Source organism: Toxorhynchites rutilus, chromosome 3 (genome assembly GCF_029784135.1).
Source record: "Toxorhynchites rutilus septentrionalis strain SRP chromosome 3, ASM2978413v1, whole genome shotgun sequence".
Taxonomy (NCBI): domain Eukaryota; kingdom Metazoa; phylum Arthropoda; class Insecta; order Diptera; family Culicidae; genus Toxorhynchites; species Toxorhynchites rutilus.
This window is the reverse complement of record NC_073746.1, coordinates 318,556,941-318,582,691: the sequence shown is the minus strand read 5'-3', so window position 1 is coordinate 318,582,691 and position 25,751 is coordinate 318,556,941. Positions and strand designations below refer to the sequence as shown.

General features: G+C 39.2%; 1 protein-coding gene across 3 annotated transcripts in view; it reads right to left on the bottom strand.

Moving 5' to 3' along the window:
- The window catches only part of LOC129774806 (G protein-activated inward rectifier potassium channel 3), a 34,166-nt gene that overhangs the window by 5,396 nt on the left and 3,019 nt on the right, over positions 1–25,751 (bottom strand). For 2 of the 3 annotated variants that reach the window (XM_055778770.1, XM_055778772.1), the window contains exon 1: positions 11,204–11,742. The exons of the other annotated variant lie outside the window; for it this stretch is intronic. In XM_055778770.1, the coding sequence (XP_055634745.1) occupies positions 11,204–11,442 (239 nt within the window). In that variant the 5' untranslated portion in view covers positions 11,443–11,742. Of the gene's footprint in view, positions 1–11,203; positions 11,743–25,751 lie in introns of those variants that run through there. 3 annotated transcript variants of the gene reach the window in all.

Here is a 25,751-nt window from a genome sequence, read left to right as displayed (position 1 = left end):
AACTCCCACAAACGTCGTATGAACTTTTTTTTGGTACAATCCCAAATGATATGAGAAAAGAAAACAGAAAGAGATGTCTGCTCGCATACATACAAACCATTTTTATGTTTTTAAAACAGCTCATTATTTGCGCATTTGACTCTCCAGCACTCGAAATGGCATCATTTCTGCCTAAGATGAAATGTTTGTTTGGATGGATGTATATTTTGAAGCTCAATGAGAAGTAATGGTATATCAACACGATCGAAAACTTTAGTAAAGTCAGTGTATAGAGCTTATACTGGATTACCATTGTCCATTGCATTCAAAATAAATGTAACAAATTCCAGCAAATTTGTTGTTGAGAGTCCTTTAAAAATAAACCGTGTTGCTTATTCGTAATTCGTGTTTCTAGTTGTTGAAAAAGTTTCTGGTTATTATGGCCTCAAAGAGTTTCGGAGTATGTAACCCGAGACGGTCGGGTCTGAAGGAATGGGGGAGTTGCTAGTGAACAGCTTAAGCTCCCGAAGGAGGCCGTTCACCACTGTTTCGGTGCCCAGCTGAGACTCTGCCAAAGGGCAGGTTTTTTCCTTTGTACCCCCAAACACAGAAAGGTTCCAGGTTCGACCGTCCCAAGCACTTTGGGAAACGAACTGATTGCTGTGGCAATTGTTGCTAGCAACAATCGACCTCAGATCGAAAAAATAGATCCCACTTTTGCCTGCGTTATCATCACAGGTAAAATCTCCAACAATGCACGTTTTCCCTTCACGTTTGGGAAACCAGAACCAACAAAAATCTCCAAAAAAGACCAATGGGGGAAACAAGGCTCGAAAATCGTGATGCCTTCACAAACCAGGTCCAGGAACTATAAATTTCCCACAAAACAACAAAGAACTTTAGCTAAATTTCCAGCTTCTAAAACAAAAATGCATATATTTGGTAGTAATTTTCAACATTTCATATTTACAATTCTTTATTTCCTATTTTATCAATCAACTTCTTCATTTCCCTTTTTCTCCATTTATCCCCTCTTTCCCTAAACTTCACTGCACTATCCTTCGATTGGCTCTTAATCCTTTCTAAACTTCTCTATTAATTCATCATCTCTCAAGTAATTTCACCTAATCAATCGTGCTTTTGTCCCGTGCTCATTTCCATCTATTTTCTCTTTCACCCAACAGTATTCGTCGTCTCACTCCACACATTTTCATTCATTTGTATTATTGGGGTGGGTGGTTGTTATTTGTGTGCGTATCATAAACCATTTAATATTCATGCAGCGGAAAAATACATCGTTGCGACCTAGGATTTCGGTATCACTTCAATTCAATTCAACACGTACGTGGTAGGTAAATTCACTCGTTGTATATGATCATATATAATTTCGTCAAATTTGGGGTTCGAACCGGGTAACCTTATCATCATGGGAGCCAATGATCCCGGTCGATCAACTCGCTCGGCTACGATCGATACTCTTATGTTTTCACGACCGTACCGGCACCAATATCGTCATGCGCATGGAATAAAGGGTGTGTCACATCAAATTGCATCACGGAAAAAACGCTGTAGAAATTTAATTATTAGGAATTATATCTTCAGCTTTCGCTTATAATCAGATAAGAGTATATAGATCACGTTGGCCATGCTTCACTGTCAATTTTTCGTAAATTTGGAAAAATGTCGTCGAACGAAAAAGAGCGTCGTGAATTAATCCTGCGCACTCATTTCGAGAATCCGGAGTTGTCACATCGGGACATCGGTAAGATGCTGGGAATCGTCCAATCCACGGTCAGCAGAGTACTAAAACGATACTTCGAGAACCTAACCATCGACCGGAAGGTGAAGAACGGCAAAAATGGATGCTCCGTCAGTGAAAAAGATCACAAGCGCGTAGTTAAGGAGTTTAGACGTGATCCGAGAAGTTCGGTCCGGGATGTCGCCAATAAGCTGAATTTGTCAAGTTCATTTGTCCAGCGGACCAAGCAGCGGGAGGGCCTGCGTACATACAAGGTTCAGAAGGCTCCTAACCGCGACGGAAGGCAAAACATGGTGGGGAAGACGCGAGCCCGGAAGCTGTACACCGAAATGCTGACGAAGCCGCATTGCCTGGTAATGGACGACGAAACCTACGTCAAAGCGGACTTTCGTCAGCTGCCGGGCCTGTTGTTCTTCTCCGCAGAGGACAAATTCAGCGTTCCGGAGGAGATTCGCAAGCAGAAACAATCCAAGTTTGCCAAAAAGTACATGGTGTGGCAAGCGATCTGCTCTTGCGGAAAGTGGAGCGCACCCTTCGTGATGACCGGCACGGTAAACGGGCAGGTTTACCTTAAGGAGTGCCTACAGAAGCGCTTACTACCACTATTGAAGCAGCACGAGAGCCCGACCATCTTCTGGCCGGATCTCGCTTCGTGCCACTATTCAAAGGACGTGTTGGAGTGGTACGAAGCCAACGGGGTCACCTTCGTGCCAAAGGAAATGAACCCGCCCAACGCGCCGGAGCTTCGCCCAATAGAGAAATATTGGGCGATTATGAAGCAGGCCCTCCGGAAGAACCCAAAAGTTGTCAAATCGGAGGCGGACTTCAAGAGAAAATGGATTTCTGTTCAAAAAAAACTACAACCTGACGTTGTACAGAACCTTATGGACGGGGTAAAGAGGAAGATGCGAGTATACGGGCTTGGGCTCGAAGTATGAATAAAAAGAAAATGCCAAAAGTTGTTTAATAGTTTTTATTTTACTGTCTAAAATTTTCAAAAGGATCGGTCTACTGGGCGAATTTCTACAGCGTTTTTTCCGTGATGCAATTTGATGTGACACGCCCTTTAGTTTTTGGTTTTGACGTAGGACTACGTCTAACCGAAAGATATAGGGGGTGAAATGGAAATCTAGGCACTGAACAAGTAGGAAAAAATGCAAGATTTGGAACGCTTATAACTCGAGCATTTCTCAATAGATCGCAAAGGTTTTTGCATCAATTGATAGGAAATATATCTACGCATCTATCATAACGAATAACATTTTATTTTTCTTGAGATATATAATTGAATAATTGTGAAATACTATGTGCCCATTTTGCAACCAGAGCAGCAGCGAAATAGAATGAACCACGATTGGAAAGGAAAAAAAATGAACGAAACATTGGTCGCAGTCTCACACATGCGTAATTCTCGAGCCAGCCAGTCAGCTTAAAAATCCCCGCTCCGCTGCCGTAACGATCATTCTCATTCAAGCCGTACACCACATCGGTTCGCATCACAACACATCAACAAACCAACCCAAGCAGCCATGTCTGGACATGGTAAAGGAGGAAAAGTGAAGGGAAAGGCAAAATCCCGCTCGAACCGTGTTGATCTGGAGTTCCCCGCAAGAGTAGCTAGGCCAAGCGCGTTAGTACCAGTGCACCAGTCCACCTAGCCGGCGTTATATAGTTTCGGCCGCCGAAGTGAGCGAGTTAGCTGGCAAAGCTGCTCGCGACGATAAGAAAACCCGCATTCGGAACAGAACACATTCGGTTCTGTGGACATCAAGACAACAGGCAGTTGCAGCGAGTGGCGAGTGGCAAACGCAATCGCAAAACGGCATCAGGTAGCAGAATACCTGATGATCTTTATACACATTGCTTTGGTGGCAAATCCAGAACAAGGCGGCATCGAGGGCGTTCGAAATGGTTTTTTTCAAAACCACGAGTACTAAGTTTTCTAAATTGGAACCATTCCATAAAACAAGGCACTTTTCAGGGCCATTAAACCTTCCAAAAAAGAGTTTAGGAAATACAGTTCAATGCTTTCTAAAACAATATCCAAAATAATAATAAAACACAAATTGATTTTTTCATAATTTGTTTGCCAGGATATGATGAGTATGTGAATTTGGCAGTTGTTCTGAGCTTATTGATAGTTGGGGACTTTCCTGATTATTCAATTTTCACCAATTCTTAAATTGTTTCCAGATTGAGAGTACAGTAATTTACAATTAGTTCGAAATTTAGCTAATTGGACGGACATGTAATGCGACTTATTTAGTTGGACATTTTTGTACACATAGAGATCCAAATTATGATCCCACATTGAAAGTCGACACTGTACCACTGTCATCGCAAATGTTCAATTACAGGTTAAAATCGCCTCCAATGCGACACTGAGTGGCGCTTCGACACGTCGCATTGAATTTAATTTACTGTACAACATGTCACAAAGCTGGATGGGAAGAAATTTTCCAACTGTGAAAGCTGTGGCGAGAGGCAACAAATCAACAAGATGGGGATATCGAGTGATAACAAAACAATAAACTCTTTAGATTGAAGATAATTTTGTGATCCTGAAAAGGACCCTTTTTAGCCTGCATGTGAATCCAACGAGCGAACAAATCGTAATGAATGTATTTTTTTGCCATCGCTCCCTTTTAACGCTCATTCGTTCGTCTCGTTGGACTCGCCCCTCTGGCTGAGTCTGCCGATTTGTCTCTATCCTGTGAGTGTATACCGCTAGAGTATAAAACACGCGGACCCCAAAAAAATATCTTATGTTCTTTCAAACCGTATACCCGTGTGGTTGTACGGCATCGGCATCGTGGACGTAACAAAGGAGGACAAGTTAAGGGAAAGGCAATGTCTCACTCGAACCGTGCAGGTCTCCAGTTCCCTGTTGATCGCATTCACTGATTGCTCCGCAAGGGTAACTAGGCCGAACGGATTGGTGCCGGAGCACCAGTATACCTAACAGCGATTATAGAGTTTCGGCCGTCGGAGTGCTCAAGTTGGCTTGCAAAGCTGCTCACGACAATCAGAAAACCTGCATCAAGAACAGAGCAGCTTCGGTTCGGCGCTCATCAAGGCAACAATTAGTTTCAGTGAGTGGCAAAGTGTTTCTCCGGCACGTCGCATCAAATGTAATTTACTGAACAACATGTCACAAGCAGGATGGGAAGAAATTTTCCAACTGTGAAAGCTGTGGCGAGTGGCAAACGCAATAGCTAAACAGGAAGGTTTAACCGAACAAAATGGGAATATCGAGTGATAACAAAAACACAACACCAAAGGTTCTTTTCAGAACCATCAACATATTAATAAAGAGTAAACAGTAAACTAATCCATTTTTCAGGTAGATAGGTAGGTATTCACGTAGGAGAAGAAAATAAAACAATATATTTAAAATATATATTTAACAAAAGCTGTCCCCTTTGTATAGTCCTACGTCACTCCGGTTATGTCCCCGACATTACCCACCCGTCTTTTGTTACTCAAGACCTTTTGAGTGCGCTGTCCAATATACTTTCTCTGCTGTTTGGATTAGCGGAGCTTCTTCCGCTGTCGTCGATATCGCTGTCGCTCTGCTTAGCGGAGTTTCTTCCGCTGCCTTGGACGTTGCTGATGCTTGGATCAGCGGGGTTTCCTCCCACTTAAGCCGGTCGTCGTCGTTGCTGTTACTGTTCCCTGCCAGCGCTTCGCGCTCTTCATGCTATGGTTTCCTGGTACCTTATCGCAGCGCCGTGGGGTCTGGAGCGGCTCTAACTGAATACGGTGTGTCGGGAATTTGCAGCTGTTGGACAGAATAGATATATGGTTCCACCCACGTGGAAAGTCAGCGCACAAATCATAACGGAACAAAAGCAAGCACATGTTACCTGAGAGTTTCACCACGATGAGCACGATTTCACTCCCTATTTCTTCTTATAGAGCCACTAGCTTAGCCACTACTTCAAAGTTTCTACGTGGGAAAAAAACCTTTAAATTAGCAAAAAATCCTAGGACTGGCTTGTTCAGAATAAGCCACGACTCACTGACCTACGCTAACACACCGAGGCTCTTGGCGATGTCCGCCGGGTCCAGCCTCTTCCACGATCCAGGATAAAGTGACCGCTTAGAGTTTTAAAATCCTGAGATCAGTCAGGCGCGAGATCAATTTTGTCGTAGTTATGTAATTGCCACGAAAGTGCTCAAGTACATAACGTTCTAAAGCCAATAATCGCGCGCAACAATTGCCTCAATCATTAAGGCCATCCACCTTTAATTCCAAGTGCCTGATTTTGCCGGACGTTCCGTCCAACCCATATTTGGGCACAAAGCACCTGCTCTTTTGCAGAGTTTCAAACCTGAAACAGGAACAGCTCTTTCACTCACCCTTTGGATGAGGATGTAGCTCAACGTTTCCACAAAAGACATGTTCCAAAACAAAGAAGAAAATACTGAGTGCCGCGTCGCTAGAATAGAATGATTTCTGTCATCCCAGTGTACCATGCTACAAGTACAAGAAATAATAACTACTCCACGATAATTTCTTACTTCGAATCTATTATCGGATTTGAAGATTGGTACAAGAAAGGACTGCAAGGTACAAAAACTGGAAGCAAGATAAATTCATTATCAAAATCAGTGATTAAATCCGCATTTCGTTGATTGTAATCTTCGTATATATGGATTTCTAATTCTGGTACAAAGGAAGATAAAATATATTCAGCAACTTCAAAGAATTTCTCATAACAACTAATTATTGATTGTATTTGTTTATCATGGTTTACATGGTCTCGGGACCAAGGGCGCTATATTTTGACGTGGGACTACGTCTAACCGGAATATATGGGGGGGTAAAATGAAAACATAAACACTGAACCTGCAGTAAAAAATGCAAGATTTCGAATGCTTATAACTCGAACATTTTCTACTGAATCGGAAAGATATTTGCATCAATTGATAGGGAATATTTCTACGCATCTATCGCAATTAATAAAGTGTTTTTTTCCATTAGGTAAATAATTGAATAACTGTAAAATGTTAACCGTTATCTAAACGCCCTTACTGCCTCGTTTTGTATGGCCCGCTTTACGGTTTCCCCAACACAGACTTCAAAACCAAGCAGCCTTGGGGAAATCGGATATGCAAATACATGAAAGTAGAGGGAGTTTTGTTCCCACCGCAAAGTGTTTCCCTAACACAGACTTCAAATCCAAGGAGCGTGGGGAAATTGGCATTGCAAATACATGCAAGTCGGGGGTATTTTTGTTCCAACTGAAATGTGTTTCCTTAACACAGACTTCAAATCCAAGGAGCTTGGGAAAATTTGCATTGCGAATTCATGCAATCGGGGGCATTTTTGTTCCGACTGAAATGTGTTTCCCTAACACAGACTTCTAACAGTGGAGGCGATCTGGCGTAGTGGTAACATCCATGCCTCTCACGCTAAAGGTCACGAGTTCAATTCTCACTCCCGAAATCCTTCCAAAAATGGAAGTAAAAGTGACGAACCAGCCAAATGAGTTGAAAGTCACTGTAATTCAGATAAAAAAAAACAGACTTCTAATCCATGGAGCGAGGGGAAATTGGCATTGCAAATACATGCAAGTCGAGGGCATTTTTGTTCCGACTAAAATATGTTTCCTCAACACAGGCTTCAAAACCAAGGTGTCTAGGAAAATTGGGATTGCAAATTCATGCAGGTCGGAAGTATTTTTGTTCCGACTGAAATCGGATTACCTATAAAGACTTCTAAACCAAGGTGTCTTTTGTACTCGCATACCTTTGTGCAGACTAGAATGCGTTACCCTAACACGGTCTTCTAAACTTAGGTACCTGGTAAGATCGTGCAGACACTAGAGACATTGCATTTGTTCAAATTTTTTCTCACAACGCAAATATATTGAATCCAATTGAATTCGGAAATTGTTCCATTCAATCAAAAATTCAATCAATACAAACAAATGATTACTAAGCTAGGGTAGTCCCACGTCAACCTTGCGGTAATATCATAGATATAACCCACTCATTTTTTTTTCTTGAAAGCTGAGGGTTTCATAAATTTTATATCCAAAAATCAGAGATGTGTTCTTTTTCATTTTTGAGTTATGATTTTTCGAAGTTAACCGACAGTCCGGAAAATCATCTCTCCCCTTTTTCCCAAAAATGACTTCTTTCAAAGGTTCACTTTTGAACTACTGGACCGATTCAGATAATCGACATATTATATTGAAGTCAATGAGTCTAGTCTTGTTTGAAAGAATACTGCATTTGCGAAAAAATGGATTCTAGTCGCATAGAACTAGTCCATTCGCATAGGAATATTGAACGAAGACTGAAAACTTGTTTACTTTGAAAAATCATATACAAAAATGAAAGAAACACATGTCTGATTATTGGAAATGTCATATAAAAGTAAAACTTATCTTCTAAGAGAAAAAAATATAGCGCCCTTGGCCACGAGACCATGTAACTTATAACAATCAAATACAATCAATAATCACCAAAACTAAATCCGATTTTTTCGCAAGTGTAATATTTTTTTAAGGAAAAATTGGCTTCAATATGATATATCGAAAATCTGGATCGGTCAAGTAGTTCAAAAGAATTAAAAAAAATCAGTTTTGAAAAAAGGGAAAACCACCCTAAGTTCGAAATGGTCACCCTAACGAAAAAATGAAAAAAATACGGGTCTAATATTTTGCGTTAAAAAAAAACTACCACTTTTCACGAAATTCCACGAACTTCGTCCCACCCACAATTGATATTTTGATTTACATAATGTCGAACACTCAAATTCCCAAGGAAATTGTTTTTCTGTGCGCGATCTATGGTTTCCGGTGGTTGCCTTTTTAAGAGCGCTTACTCCAATTTTCTGCCGTAATGATCGTTGTGCATAATTTAGTGACCAAATATGAGTCTACATTTTCGCTGTCGGATGTTCCCATGCCGAGGAAGAGCCGCTTCCACGAAGTTACGAAAATATTGCAGCTGCAAGTGAATCCATCCGAAATAACCCAAATCAGCACGGCGCTCTCAAAATTGGGCATCTCCCAAACCTCATTATGGCGTATTTTTCGAGGGATCTTGGGCTACATCCTTACAAAATCAAATTGACTCAGGAACTAAAGCCAATGGACCTACCGATTGGCCGCCCCGTTTATGCGGTTCAACTTCATTGGATTTCATTTTGTGGGGCTACTTCAAGTCACTGGTCTATGCTAACAAGCCAGCAACTTTAAAAGAGCTCAGAGATAACATACAACACGAAATTCGCAACATTCCGGTAGAAATGTTTTGTATTGATTGAATGAAGCATTTTTGGAATTGAATTGAATTCAACATATCTGTCATATCTGTAATGAATTTAGACAAATGCCGCGTAACACCAATTCGATGGTAGCATATTGCCTGATCACCAAACGGTATGCTTAGAGATTCAGTGAGCAGAAGATATGAAGGCATGTCTTCCAATGCATTCTTGAATAACCGAGCCAACGCGTTGTTTTCGTACCCGCTTTTGTAGTCCGTGTTAGACACACATTCCGGAAAGCAAAAAAAAAAACATGCGCGCACAGGAGTACCCCGGCTTGCACGAATCATCAACTTCAAATTCTTTTTTTATACTATAGAGGCTTCAAACTTTAAAGTTCATTCGCCTCTAGTATTTGAAATGACAATTTTCCCGGCTCCTCAGTTTAGAAGCACATGTTAGGGAAACATATTCCGGTCTGCACAAAGGCAAGCGAGTACAAAAGTGCTCGCCGTTCGTATGTATTTACAAAGCGAATTTCCCAAACATCTTGGTTTTGAAGTCTGTGTTGGAGAAACCGTAAAACAGGCCAATCAAAACACCGACTAAATGATGGCCCTGGAGAAATCGTCTGTTGTACGAACTAAACTGAACTTCAAACGAGTTGTAAGAAATGTAGTGGCAGAAAGAATTCGAAACAATCAATTATTAATACTTTCTGTTTTCAATAGTAAACTGTAAACTGAAGAAAAAATCAGATAGATATTCCAACATTAACACGAAAAACTCGATCTTCTGTATGCGTGCTAATGTTGGCATCATCGTACAAAAAAGGTTCCAGTTCCACCTGTGCATACAATGCTTTGGTTTTCTTTGCATACACGTAAGCTATTATTCATTTCATAATAGACTGCGAGTGAAAGAAACCGATTTCCTTAGTTTGACAGTTGCACCATGACGAAGTTGCAGCGTATTCGTGATTTGTCCCACGCGTTAATGTCGCAAAAAGATATTTCAATCACCGTGGGAGTCGGCGGACCGTGGAAGGATCTTAGACCGAGAAAAGAAAAGACAAATATCTGCCCGCGAAGGTGGCCAAAGTTCGTCCGAGGTCAGCTCGGATTTCGAGAGTTATCTCTGTCATCAAAAGGAAGATTCGAACGAATCCTGTGTGTTCAATGAGGAAAACGGCGAAGGAACACGGGATCAGCGACTTTACAGGACGGAAGATCGTAAAGGAAGATTGCGGGGCAAAGTCGAGAACACGAAAAAAACTCACATAATTACCAACCGCACCCAGGAGCTACGAGTCGAGGGATGCAGGAAAATCTTGAACTTCCTCCATCGAAAACTCCGGAAACTTCTCCGTAAGTTCGTCCGAGGTCCTTATTACTGATTAGATCTGGAATCACACATTTCTTGAAACAAGACTTTGATGCCCTATAACAAAACTAATGTTCAAACCAATTCATATGAGATAATCGGAATCCCAAAGCACTGCCTCGAGAGATTTTCCTTCTCGATATTCCGATTCTACATCGATTTGTTAACTATCAGCAGCTTTCACAAACAAGTTTTAAGCATTTTTCTGAATCATTCAATGAATTAATTGAACGGCCTTTTTCCGACTTTATTCTTTCCATTAATTTGTGTCATGGACAGTCGACCCCTTCCATATTTCGAACACGTGCTCTGTTAGTAGTGACTCATTCATTAGATCCAGCTGATCCTGTAAAATTGTAACTTTTTTCGTAATCTTAAATACGAAAACCATCGAAAAAATCTAAAAGCGCGATCTTTTGGCTGAAATTTCACGCTTTTTTCAATTATGACCTTTTGGTTATACGGCAGAATGTCAAACTATAGGCAAAACATCAGATCCAATTTCAATATGAATCAAGCAAACGCAGCATCGCAGCAATATTCTCAAGAAATTAATTTCTCAGCTACAGCAGCCTATCCGATAAGAATTGACAGATATGTGTTTCCCAGAAATCCACTAACGGTAAGGTCGACCAGAATCCGGTGAAGCACACCAAAATGATTGATGGCTCAACGTGACCATAACTTGCCGGGAACGGAGCAAATTACGTTGTGCGATGTTTTTCGCTATTTCTCTTCATCTCACAATATGTAATGAGCTCATCTTATGAAGATGATAAACGCCGGAATTCGACAACAGAGAGCCGGGGAATATTCGGTACACGTGTGTTTGAATCTAGAATTCTTGGTCTACGTACCTCCGACCCAACGATGGCGATCGTGGGGTGTAAACGAGTGGTGTCGTCGGGGTGACCGGTGTTAACGGGCTACCTTTCATATTGTTCTGCAGCTGCGAGTAGCCGTTCTCATGTCCACCAATTATGATCGGAGACAGCTTCTCGAAGGGACTCCCCAGTAACTTCTGATCGTCCCGAGCGTCCGGCGACTCGATGTCCACCACCGGGATGGTGAAATTCTTCCTCTGAGCGTAACTCATTTCACACCTTTCACCTAAACCTTCTGGTAGCCTTCTTTCGATTGAATCTCAAATCACAACACCGACGATTTATGGCACTTGAATTGTAGCGAAGCTACCGACAGTCACCGCCAAACGGACGATTTATCAGCAGAAGCTCATTGCAAACGATTCTTTCGATGGGAAGCAACGAAAACAAATCCAACAACTGATTGATGATAATTTTCAACCAAACGGTTACCAAAAAACGGCACCCGAAATGGAAACCGTTCGTTCGTTCGCGTCTACCGTGCGTGAAAGACTAATCCGAAATTGGCTATCAGCGCTCCCAAGTAGCTATCGAAGTCGAACCGAAGGCACCGAGAGAATGCATCACATTGATGCCCGGCGTTATCAGCGCAAATAGTTTCCCGCACCCTCTCGCTCACTCGGTCATCAATACCCCGGGCATTTTATGACTATTGAGGAGTTTGACTCTTTAGCGCGGACACTTGACGAGGTGTAGGTGGTATCAGGAGGTTCAGGGGCAAACGCAGATCACAAAGACCGAACGAATGTCTTACTCACATCCCTCCCACTCTAGCGCATATCTTCAGCCTTTCTCCGTAAGAACGGTAAGCCCCATCACGTGCTGATTGTTGTTTTCGCGGAGATCGGTTCTCCGGACGTATCGCCAAGTGGGTGTCGCTGCGAGGTCGCTGATTGGGCGCAAATATTTGCCACAGCGAAGCGGCAAATATTGGATGTTTTCAGGTAAGATCAATTGAATTTCAATTAGCACGCGTTCTTCTCGTCACCGAGCGAATGATTGATAGTTGTCGTGTCGCTACAGTTTTCGAGGGAAGCTGTTGTTGTGCATCGGCGAAAATTTGGATGTGCTTCGAAATGGTGTTTCGTCTGGAGATAACAGACACGAGAGTTCGACTAGATTAGCTCTCCGTGTTGAATAATTTGGACATTGGTTTTGCATTGTTCTCTGCGTAGAAACGGTATCGAGGAGTGAGTGGCTAGATACCTGTCATATTCGGGGGAATTAATTGCTCTGGTCTCTTGAATCATGTGAAATTATTGTGCTTTGTCAATATAAATTTTAAGTTGAACTTTCTAAGGCCACGAATCCGCATGTACATAGTTTTTATACATTGCAATCATAATATAACAAAATAACTTTCAATTTAGTATTCATCTAGGTTTAAAGATACCTTCCAACAGAAATGAAAAAAAACAATAAATAATCCTCATAAGATATAAGACATTAGACAACATTGTACTCTAAATCGTTTTGCGTCAGCACCATTAAGCGGGTTTAACCTGCTTCAAGAGTTGAGTTTTTTTTAAATGATTGTATTTAGCTTGCCCTGTTTGTAGGTTTGTATGTGTGTAGGGGAAGTGGGGACATAGTGATCACCCTCAGGAATATGCCCATTTCCAGCGTCCACATACCGATTAAATTTCCCGTTTCTCGAAGAATATTATAGGTCAACTCATTGTTGTTCAAAATATCAAACGGCTTTCACTATAAAAATTCAAAATAGTACACTTTTCATCAATAGAAAAAAAAAGATGAAAAACCGAACTTTTTTTTTTTTGCTTGAAGGTAAAATGGTAACCTGTGGGGGGCAAAGTGGTCACTCGCACATTTTTTTTTTTAACCCATTTATTTATTTATCAGGCTCATTAGTATTTTATCTGTAACAGAGCCGGGTTGATTCGTGTACATGTACATATGTTTATGTTTCTATAAATTGTAAATTACACAGTAGTTAGTAGTAGCCATTTAGGCGTTAAGTTTTCTGTTCCATTCCATTATGGTAAATTACACAGTAGTAGCCTTTTTTAGGCGTAAGGGTATTTTTTCTGTGTTTCCATTGTTCAGCAGACCGAACAGCGGAGACAGTTGATATTGATCATTGTTGGGTTATTTATAGAACAGCAGCCCGATGTTTCTTGCAGTGCAGAGCAGTTGTATGGATAAATCGATCTTTGTTCCACCGTGGATCGATTTCCATCGCTGATGATGGTTGCGTGGACGTAGTTATTCTATAACAACACAAAGCTGGTTCATTGAGGGCCCTGAGTTTGAACTCACGATCGATCGCTTAGTAAGCGAACGCGTAACCAAATGGCTACGAAGACCCCCCACTCGCACATAATCAAGCTAAATGGCATAGATTTATGCGTTTATGCGATTTATGCGATTTATGCGTCTAACCGGAAGATATAGGGGGTGAAATGGAAATCTAGGCACTGAACAAGTAGGAAAAAACGCAAGATTTGGAACGCTTATAACTCGAGCATTTCTCATTAGATCGCAAAGGTTTTTGCATCAATTGATAGGAAATATATCTAAGCATCTATCATAACGAATAACATTTCATTTTACTTGAGATAAATAATTGAATAATTGTGAAATATCAAGCATTGTCAAAATGCACTATGTGCCCATTTTTGATTGGTCCATTTTGTGCTCCTCAAATCGTACCGACCAAAACGGGCAACCAGAGCAGCAGCGAAATAGAATGAAGCACGATTGGAAAGGAAAATGAAAAAAATGAACGAAACAATGGTCGCAGTCTCACACATGCGTAATTCTCTACCAGCCAGTCAGCTTAAAAATCCCCGCTCCGCTGCCGTAACGATCATTCTCATTCAAGCCGTACACCACATCGGTTCGCATCACAACACATCAACAAACCAACCCAAGCAGCCATGTCTGGACATGGTAAAGGAGGAAAAGTGAAGGGAAAGGCAAAATCCCGCTCGAACCGTGTTGATCTGGAGTTCCCCGCAAGGGTAGCTAGGCCAAGCGCGTTAGTACCAGTGCACCAGTCCACCTAGCCGGCGTTATATAGTTTCGGCCGCCGAAGTGATCGAGTTAGCTGGCAAAGCTGCTCGCGACGATAAGAAAACCCGCATTCGGAACAGAACACATTCGGTTCGGTGGACATCAAGACAACAGGCAGTTGCAGCGAGTGGCGAGTGGCAAACGCAATCGCAAAACGGCAGCAGGTAGCAGAAGAAAAAAGTTTGTTCTTTATACAAACTGCTTTGGTGGCAAATCCAGAACAAGGCGGCATTGAGGGCGTTCGAAATGGTTTTTTTTCAAAACCACGAGTACTAAGTTTTCTAAATTGGAACCATTCCATAAAACAAGGCGCTTTTCAGGGCCATTAAACCTTCCAAAAAAGAGTTTAGGAAATACAGTTCAATGCTTTCTAAAACATTATCCAAAATAATAATAAAACACAAATTGATTTTTTCATAATTTGTTTGCCAGGATCTGATGAGTATGTGAATTTGGCAGTTGTTCTGAGCTTATTGATAGTTGGGGACTTTCCTGATTATTCAATTTTCACCAATTCTTAAATTGTTTCCAGATTGAGAGTACAGTAATTTACAATTAGTTCGAAATTTAGCTAATTGGACGGACATGTAATGCGACTTATTTAGTTGGACATTTTTGTAAACATAGAGATCCAAGTTATGACCCCACATTGAAAGTCGACACTGTACCACTGTCATCGCAAATGTTCAATTACAGGTTAAAATCGCCTCCAATGCGACACTGAGTGGCGCTTCGGCACGTCGCATTGAATGTAATTTACTGTACAACATGTCACAAAGCTGGATGGGAAGAAATTTCCCAACTGTGAAAGCTGTGGCGAGAGGCAACAAATCGCTAAACAGGAAGGTTTAGCCGAACAAGATGGGGATATCGAGTGATAACAAAACAATAAACTCTTTAGATTGAAGATAATTTTGTGATCCTGAAAAGGACCCTTTTTAGCCTGCATGTGAATCCAACGAGCGAACAAATCGTAATGAATGTATTTTTTTGCCATCGCTCCCTTTTAACGCTCATTCGTTCGTCTCGTTGGACTCGCCCCTCTGGCTGAGTCTGCCGATTTGTCTCTATCCTGTGAGTGTGTACCGCTAGAGTATAAAACACGCGGACCCCAACAAAATATCTTATTTTCTTTCAAACCGTATACCCGTGTGGTTGTACGGCATCGGCATCGTGGACGTAACAAAGGAGGACAAGTTAAGGGAAAGGCAAAGTCTCACTCGAACCGTGCAGGTCTCCAGTTCCCTGTTGGTCGCATTCACTGATTGCTCCGCAAGGATAACTAGGCCGAACGGATTGGTCCCGGAGCACCAGTATACCTAACAGCGATTATAGAGTTTCGGCCGTCGGAGTGCTCGAGTTGGCTTGCAAAGCTGCTCACGACAATCAGAAAACCCGCATCAAGAACAGAGAAGCTTCGGTTCGGCGCTCATCAAGGCAACAATTAGTTTCAGTGAGTGGCAAAGTGTTTCTCCGGCATGTCGCATTAAATGTAATTTACTGAACAACATGTCACAAGCTGGATGGGAAGAAATTTTCCAACTGTGAAAGCTGTGGCGAGTGGCAAACGCAATAGCTAAACAGGAAGGTTTAACCGAACAAAATGGGAATATCGAGTGATAACAAAAACACAACACCAAAGGTTCTTTTCAGAACCATCAACATATTAATAAAGAGTAAACAGTAAACTAATCCATTTTTCAGGTAGATAGGTAGGTATTCACGTAGGAGAAGAAAATAAAACAACATATTTAAAATATATATTTAACAAAAGCTGTCCCCTTTGTATAGTCCTACGTCACTCCGGTTATGTCTCCGACATTACCCACCCGTCTTTTTTTTCGTCCAATTCTGTTCAAATCATATTTGATATAGTAGGTACATATATGAAAAAAGCTTGGCCTCAATTTAAATTTTCTCTTGCATAAAAAACGTAGTAAGAAGCCCATAACGTTCCGCATAATGAGGCTTGGTTTAGTGGAGTGACATATTTATCCAGGGTCAAAGCCATAAAAGGATCTTCTTCAAGAGCAGAATGTGATGAGATATAACAGTTTTTAGTAAACAGAACATTGTAAGTTATTATTCACCTATGACCACTTTGACCCCAAACATGAAAATAATTTCTATGCTAATTTATTGCTGAGATTAAACAAAATATCTGTGCACCTCTCCTAGAATATGTGAACAGCCGGTATTAAATAAATTTTTTTGTCTAGTTGTATTCTACTAGTCAAAAAAACACATCATAAAAATATTCCGAGAAAGATTAGGTAAGAAATAAAAAAAATAAAAAAAGGTTACCTACGGCTTTTCTAGATATTTGTAATTTTTTTCCAGATTTTCATTTTTTTTTATTTTAATTTAAATTTTTTTTTTATTTTCAGATTCAGTACTACTCTATTTGGATTCAAATTTTTTCTATTTCTATTTCATTCAGTTTTTTTTCGGAATTTCTAGAGTGTTTTTTGCGGTACAGAAAAAATTAAATATATTTTCGGGCATTTCGAAATTTTGAAAAAAAACACTTTTTTTTTTCTTTTGCTCTAATTTTTATTTCAATGCGTTCGTATTTGTTGTTTTTTTCACATGTAGCGTATTTTTTTCTTGAACTTTTAAGAGGATTGCGCTAAAACAAAAACAAAAATTTTGGCCTTGGGCACCTTGAATTTATTTTGACTTTTTTTTTTATCTGTATTATAGTGATTTTCAACTCATTTGGCTGGTTCGTCACTTTTACTTCCATTTTTGGAAGGATGTCGGGAGTGAGAATTGAACTCGTGACCTTCAGCGTGAGAGGCATGGATGAATTTATTTTGAATTTAGAGACCCAGTACTGCTATAATATTTATTTGGATTTTGTTTTTTATATGTCTAAATTTTGTCAGTATATTTAGAGCATTGCGCTGTACAAAGATTTTTTTTTCGTATCTTAAAATATATGAGTCTTTGCATGGAATTTAGATGGTTTACCAAATTCATAGGAGTCAGAGTCACGATAGAGCTCTGTGAGAAAAAAAAGGTCCTTGTGGAAAGATCATTCAGATTAATGAGAAGAACGCTTTAAAAAATCCAAATTATTTAAAATATTCAAAATTTCGAAATTCCAGAAAATATATGAAAAAAAAATTGTACCGCCTATTCACAATATTTTCCATACAGCTGGTGATTTGGTTTAAGGGCACTCTTTACTCCCTTACCCAGCCAGACGCTTTGGAAATGTAAAAAAAAAACATTTTTTAATTTATTTTTTTTACATTCATTTTTTTTGTACCGCGCAACACTGAGAAAATTCTGAAAAAAATCACACATATCTAGAAAAGCCGTAGGAACACATTCAAATATGAATTAGAGTAGTACTGAATCTCTTAACCCAATTTTTTTTTTCAAAATTTCAATTTTTTTTGATGATTTTTTTTGATAATTTTTCTTGATACACCGTAGTGAGATGCACATTCAGTATTTTTTTCAAATTTTTATTGAGCTTTTGAGGATGGCGTGAAATATACGAAAAAAATACGTTTTCCACTATAGATAAATCCTATGTTAAGCCACATAGGGGTTCAAATAAACCGTCAAAATTTCTTATTTAATATCCTATATAATATTTGCCATACAGCTAGTTAAGGGAAAGGCAAAGTCTCACTCGAACCGTGCAGGTCTCCAGTTCCCTGTTGGTCGCATTCACTGATTGCTCCGCAAGGATAACTAGGCCGAACGGATTGGTCCCGGAGCACCAGTATACCTAACAGCGATTATAGAGTTTCGGCCGTCGGAGTGCTCGAGTTGGCTTGCAAAGCTGCTCACGACAATCAGAAAACCCGCATCAAGAACAGAGAAGCTTCGGTTCGGCGCTCATCAAGGCAACAATTAGTTTCAGTGAGTGGCAAAGTGTTTCTCCGGCATGTCGCATTAAATGTAATTTACTGAACAACATGTCACAAGCTGGATGGGAAGAAATTTTCCAACTGTGAAAGCTGTGGCGAGTGGCAAACGCAATAGCTAAACAGGAAGGTTTAACCGAACAAAATGGGAATATCGAGTGATAACAAAAACACAACACCAAAGGTTCTTTTCAGAACCATCAACATATTAATAAAGAGTAAACAGTAAACTAATCCATTTTTCAGGTAGATAGGTAGGTATTCACGTAGGAGAAGAAAATAAAACAATATATTTAAAATATATATTTAACAAAAGCTGTCCCCTTTGTATAGTCCTACGTCACTCCGGTTATGTCTCCGACATTACCCACCCGTCTTTTTTTTCGTCCAATTCTGTTCAAATCATATTTGATATAGTAGGTACATATATGAAAAAAGCTTGGCCTCAATTTAAATTTTCTCTTGCATAAAAAACGTAGTAAGAAGCCCATAACGTTCCGCATAATGAGGCTTGGTTTAGTGGAGTGACATATTTATCCAGGGTCAAAGCCATAAAAGGATCTTCTTCAAGAGCAGAATGTGATGAGATATAACAGTTTTTAGTAAACAGAACATTGTAAGTTATTATTCACCTATGACCACTTTGACCCCAAACATGAAAATAATTTCTATGCTAATTTATTGCTGAGATTAAACAAAATATCTGTGCACCTCTCCTAGAATATGTGAACAGCCGGTATTAAATAAATTTTTTTGTCTAGTTGTATTCTACTAGTCAAAAAAACACATCATAAAAATATTCCGAGAAAGATTAGGTAAGAAATAAAAAAAATAAAAAAAGGTTACCTACGGCTTTTCTAGATATTTGTAATTTTTTTCCAGATTTTCATTTTTTTTTATTTTAATTTAATTTTTTTTTTTATTTTCAGATTCAGTACTACTCTATTTGGATTCAATTTTTTTCTATTTCTATTTCATTCAGTTTTTTTTCGGAATTTCTAGAGTGTTTTTTGCGGTACAGAAAAAATTAAATATATTTTCGGGCATTTCGAAATTTTGAAAAAAAACACTTTTTTTTTTCTTTTGCTCTAATTTTTATTTCAATGCGTTCGTATTTGTTGTTTTTTTCACATGTAGCGTATTTTTTTCTTGAACTTTTAAGAGGATTGCGCTAAAACAAAAACAAAAATTTTGGCCTTGGGCACCTTGAATTTATTTTGACTTTTTTTTTTTTATCTGTATTATAGTGATTTTCAACTCATTTGGCTGGTTCGTCACTTTTACTTCCATTTTTGGAAGGATGTCGGGAGTGAGAATTGAACTCGTGACCTTCAGCGTGAGAGGCATGGATGAATTTATTTTGAATTTAGAGACCCAGTACTGCTATAATATTTATTTGGATTTTGTTTTTTATATGTCTAAATTTTGTCAGTATATTTAGAGCATTGCGCTGTACAAAGATTTTTTTTTCGTATCTTAAAATATATGAGTCTTTGCATGGAATTTAGATGGTTTACCAAATTCATAGGAGTCAGAGTCACGATAGAGCTCTGTGAGAAAAAAAAGGTCCTTGTGGAAAGATCATTCAGATTAATGAGAAGAACGCTTTAAAAAATCCAAATTATTTAAAATATTCAAAATTTCGAAATTCCAGAAAATATATGAAAAAAAAATTGTACCGCCTATTCACAATATTTTCCATACAGCTGGTGATTTGGTTTAAGGGCACTCTTTACTCCCTTACCCAGCCAGACGCTTTGGAAATGTAAAAAAAAAACATTTTTTAATTTATTTTTTTTACATTCATTTTTTTTGTACCGCGCAACACTGAGAAAATTCTGAAAAAAATCACACATATCTAGAAAAGCCGTAGGAACACATTCAAATATGAATTAGAGTAGTACTGAATCTCTTAACCCAATTTTTTTTTTCAAAATTTCAATTTTTTTTGATGATTTTTTTTGATAATTTTTCTTGATACACCGTAGTGAGATGCACATTCAGTATTTTTTTCAAATTTTTATTGAGCTTTTGAGGATGGCGTGAAATATACGAAAAAAATACGTTTTCCACTATAGATAAATCCTATGTTAAGCCACATAGGGGTTCAAATAAACCGTCAAAATTTCTTATTTAATATCCTATATAATATTTGCCATACAGCTAGTGATTTGGTTTGGGGGCACTTTTTACTCCTGGCCAGGCCCTTTCTATTAATGTGGGATAGCGCTACAGAAAATTTATACCGTTTAAAAAAAGAAACGTTACGGCACATCCCAACAACCTAAAAATACTGCAGTTCGAACAGTGAGACCCAAATATGGTAAGATAATTCAAACATTCTGATATCTTAAACAGTTAAACAATAATTAAGGAAAATTAAATTCATTATTTTCCGGGAAGATGCCAGTGGTGATCGATATCACGCGCTGTAGAAGAACGATCGGGTTTCGTTGGGTGGTGTAAAAAAGATTTGAATTCGTACTAAACATATCTTCTAGATAATTTTGTGATTGCTTGGCTCAGTTTCGTTCGAGCGTTGGCTTGCAACCAACTGTGGTTCCGATGTTTCCGTTCCGGTAATTTGGATGTCAAAGTTGCGAAACTTGCAATCTGACCGGCCAATTGTAGAATGTGTCGAAACAATGACAGAGATCATTCAGAGTGACCATCATGCAAGCACTATTTCGGTTGCCCACACCGTTTGGGTGCTCTTGAAAGAAGCATTAGACACTATGTCCAACTTCCATGGGACCACCCCGATTCTATTTTGCTGCAACACAAACAGTTAGAATTTCAACGAGATACATTCATACATTGTTGAATGCTTAGAATAAAGTATATTCTACATCAATTTCGTTCAAAAGAGTTATTTGTTTATTTATTGTGCTAAAATATGACAATTTCAGCTGTCCAGTTTCTATAAGACCACTTCAAAACTCATAAGTATTATCAATGAAAAATTCAAAACGATCGGATGATTTACTTGTCAATAATTAGTAACCTTGCCATTTAGACTAATAACCTTGAAAATTCATGTTGGAATACTATTTACCAAATTCTGCTGAACGGATTTCTCGATATTTTTCCATTTTCCCTAAATTGCGACCTTGAGCTCTTCAATCGTGGTATACCGTTTTCACTCAGTGTGGATTCTGTGTACAAGGATCCCCCCTAAGATTTTCAACAGGATTCAAGTCTGGAGAGTGAACCGGCCGGTCAAAAAAATTAAGTTTTTGGTCCTTAATTCATTGCTTAGTTTACTTGCTGGTATGAATAGTAGCATTGTTTTGCTAAAATGTGAACTTTTTTGTGACTATATCCACGCAAAAACGGCAGGAGAGAGGATTGCAGAACATGTGTGAAATCCATGAATGATATGAAAGCTATCTTGAGCTTTCCGGTTGCGCAGAATCCCGCCCAAACCATGCACGAGTCTCTACCAAAATTCCTGGTTGAAAAATACTGTTCCTTCTTCCGTAGATCACGCCAGTACCCGTTGAAACCTTGAGAACCATCCAAATTGAACTTTGTTCGTCAGTGAAGATAACCTACACATTTAACGTACGTACTTTGTAATGAGGGCAGTGTGTTTCAAGCTGAGAAAAAAGTATATGACTGGAATAAAATCGTTACTCATGAATATTTGTTGATATTCTAAGACACTGGATGTAACTGCTTGAACTGTCAAGTGCAAAGACGAAATGAATGTTGTTGTTTGTATGAGAGGAAGCTGAAACAATTGAACATGTCTCTAAAACACAAGATGAAAATTCGTTAATGGATATTCAACTAAATGATACCGTTGTGTTTAAACGAAGAATGCAGAATAATCCTGTCTTTCAAGGATATCGAAGCACAATACCCGAGGCCAGTAGTTGAAGATCACATCGCGCGCCTCAGCTAATGACTTTTATTACCAACTGGTGGCCGTTTCAAGAGAATGCCGTCCGGCTTGGTAACGGCACCGGAACTTTTTCAGAAAGCTATGAACGATATACTGGCAGCTTGCGGTGACACCAATAGGTATCTCGACGTGATAATCGTAGAAAGAATGGTCAGAGAACATGATAACCAGCTTGAGAATATATAGTGATTTATGACTAGCTGATATTGTTTATATTCTGTACTCTCCTCAACAATTGAAATGATTTGAAGACACCAGAAACAAGAATTTTGCGTGATGAGTGACAGCTGCTATTTAGGGGTAGGTGTAGGGCTACCTTCTCCCATTTTTAACATATGTAACATTTGGATGCAAACTCTCTCAACTTCGCAACTCGCAGCGTTCTTTTTTGTGGAGGCGATCTGGCGAAGTGGTAACCTCTCACACTGAAGTTCACGAGTTCAATTCTCACTCCCGACATTCTTCCGAAATGGAAGGTACCAGTCAAAAGTGTTGAAAGTTACTATACTACAGAAAAATGCTCTCTTTTCGCACTGCGAGTTGCGAACAACTTTCACATCGCGCTGTGAAACAAATCTTATCGTAATAGAAAAGACGTAAATTCATATTAGATTTAAAAATTAAAATAAACGTTATATACTTTTTATTTGGCCACTTCATCCTCACTTCCGCAGATCAAACCAGGGATCGGAAAAAGTTAAATGCCCTATAATTCCGTTAAATATATATAATATATAATATTTCATATACCGCACCAAAATTGCTCAATTGGAAAATCGCACAAAACACCTTTTGACGTGGACTACGTCTAACCGGAATATATAGGGGGTAAAATGAAAACCTAAACACAGAACATGCAGGAAAAATGAAAGATTTCGATTGCTTATAACTCGAACATTTCTTACTGGATCGGAAAGATGTTTGCATCAATTTATAGGTAATATTTCTACACATCTATCGCAATTAATCGCAATTAATTAACATTTTTCATTAGATAAACAAAATGTTAAGCGTTATCTAAACGCCCTAACTGCCTCGTTTTAATTAGGCCGATTTACGGTTTCCCCAACACAGACATCAAAATCAAGCAGCCTTGTGGAAATCAGCATTGCAAATACATGAAAGTAGGGGGACTTATGTTCTCACCGAAATGTGTTCCCTAACCAAGCAGCGTTGGAGAAATTGACATTGTAAATAAATGTGAGTCGGGGGTGTTTTTGTTCCGACCGAAATGTGTTTGCCTAACAAAGACATCAAAACCAAGGTGTCTGGGGAAATCGGCTTTGCAAATAAATGCAAACTGCAAGTACTTTTGTACTCGCTTGCCTTTGCGCAGACCGGAATATGTTTCCCTAACACGGTCTTCTAAACATAGGAACCTGGGAAAATCGTGCAAACATTAGAGGAGAATGAACTTTCAAGTTTTAAGCCTCTATAGTACCGTTCTGAATCATATTTCGGACAACATCATATTTCGGACACTTCGTTCTAATGGCTTGAAATGCTTGATGCACTGATGATATAACTATAAAATTCATATCACAATTGCTTCTTTAGAGTAATTTCTTGGTTTCACTATCATTTCATTAGATAATTACATTTGAATTATTACATAGTAGGAAAAAAGCAATCCAAAATCCGAAATCCACTCATTATCTTTTGTGTTTGTCGTTTGCTTAGCGTGAGCACGTAGAATTTACCCCTTCATCAATACTAAAATTTTTCTCGTGTTTCATCAACTCTTATCATCGTTATCAGGCTACTGTGATTACTTGGTAAGTGCCTCGCAGTTGATTATAAAATATAATCGAGTGTAATGTAATTTTCGTTCAAAAAATTACAAAATAAAGTGTCCGAAATTTGAATTCAATCTGTCCGAAATCGCCCCAGTACGCATTGAAACCTTGAGAACCATCCAAATAGAACTTTTTTCGTTAGTGAAGATAACCTATACATTGAAGAAAATTTCGTTATGGTATATAGCAAAATGTATTCTTTTGGACACATTCTCTGTCGCAACATACCATGTCCCACTGTCGGTTCATGTGAGCTTTGGCAAAACTGAGACGTCTTCCGATGTGAGATGGTATAAGATGAGGAGTTTTAACGTTTTAAGCCCTCTTTATGCGAGGATTTTTTACCGAAATTTGACGAATTGTCACCCGAGCAGTTGAGTTGTTAAAATATTGCGTTATTTGCACATGCGAATTTGAGGTATTCGAACCTGTTCTAGCTATTTCCCGCTTATCCCGGTCAGAGAGCTCCGATTTACGTGGAGCCCTCTCCTTCTTGCCGTATCCTTGAGGATTCGCCAAATAACTGAGCACTACTTGATGGGATCGTCCAATCCGACGAGAAATTTCTCTGATACCAACATTTTCTTGGTGAAATGCATCGATTTGTCTTTCTTCTCTCTCCGTGAAGACTTTTCCCTTCGGCATTTGCCAGATTTAATTGATCAAAACAACTAAAACAACGGAAAATGTAACTGATCTTATAGAAACTTGACAGTTGAAAATACGAAAACATTCGTTTACGCTCAGCGCTTGCACACACACATATGAAAATCATGAAATGTATGGTAGTCGCCAATATCTACACACTAGAATATAAATTGAAGCATTGTTTGTTTACAATGACACAACCTGGTCTAATAGAATTTGGACAGAGTGTACATAATATCTGGGTGTCGGGTAAACGCAAAAACTATCATGGACCGAATTTTTAACGGAGGATCGCCACTAAATCGTAAAATAACGGGAATATTTCTAGAAGGAAAGGTGAGAAGTGGATCATTTCGGGAACGGTTGGCTCTTAAGTTATTCTGAACCGAGATAAATCTATCTATATATATAAAAATGGAGTGATGTCTGTCTGTCTGTCTGATTCTTATAGACTCGGAAACTACTGAACCGATCGACATGAAAATTGGTATGTAGGGGTTTTTGGGGCCGGGGAAGGTTTTCGTGATATTTTGAGACCCCTCCCCCCTCTCTAAGGGGGGGCTGCCATACAAATGAAACACAAATTTCTGCATTACTCGGAAATTAACCAAGCAAACGAAACCAAAGTTGGCATGTGAAAGTTTTAGGGTGCAATAAATGTTTCTATGATGGTTAGACAGTCCTTCCCCCACTCAAAGGGGGGGCTTCCATACAAATGAAACACAAATTTCTGCATTACTCGAGAATTAATCAAGCAAATGAAACCAAATTTGGCATGTGGAGGTTTTAGGATGCAATAAATGTTTCTATGGTGATAAGATACTCCTTCCCCCTCTCTTAGAGGGGGCTGCCATACAAATGAAACACAATTTTTTGCATTACTCGGAAATTAATCAATCAAACGAAACCAAAGTTGGCATAGGGGGTCTCCGTAGCCACATTGGTTGCGCGTTCGCTTAGTAAGCGATCGATCGTGAGTTCAAAACTCAGGGCTCCCATTGACTATCTTTGTGTTGTTACAGAATAACTACGTCCACGCAACAATCATCAGCGATGGAGATCGATTCATCCATACAACTGCTCTGCTCTGCAAGAAACATCGGGCTGCTGTTCTATAAATAACTCAACAATGGATCAACGACTGTCTCCGCTGTCCAGTCTTAACTGGATAATGGAAGAACAGATAGAAAACTCTTACGCCTGAACAGATAGAAGAACTCTTACGCCTTACGTGTACCATTTGCAATGGT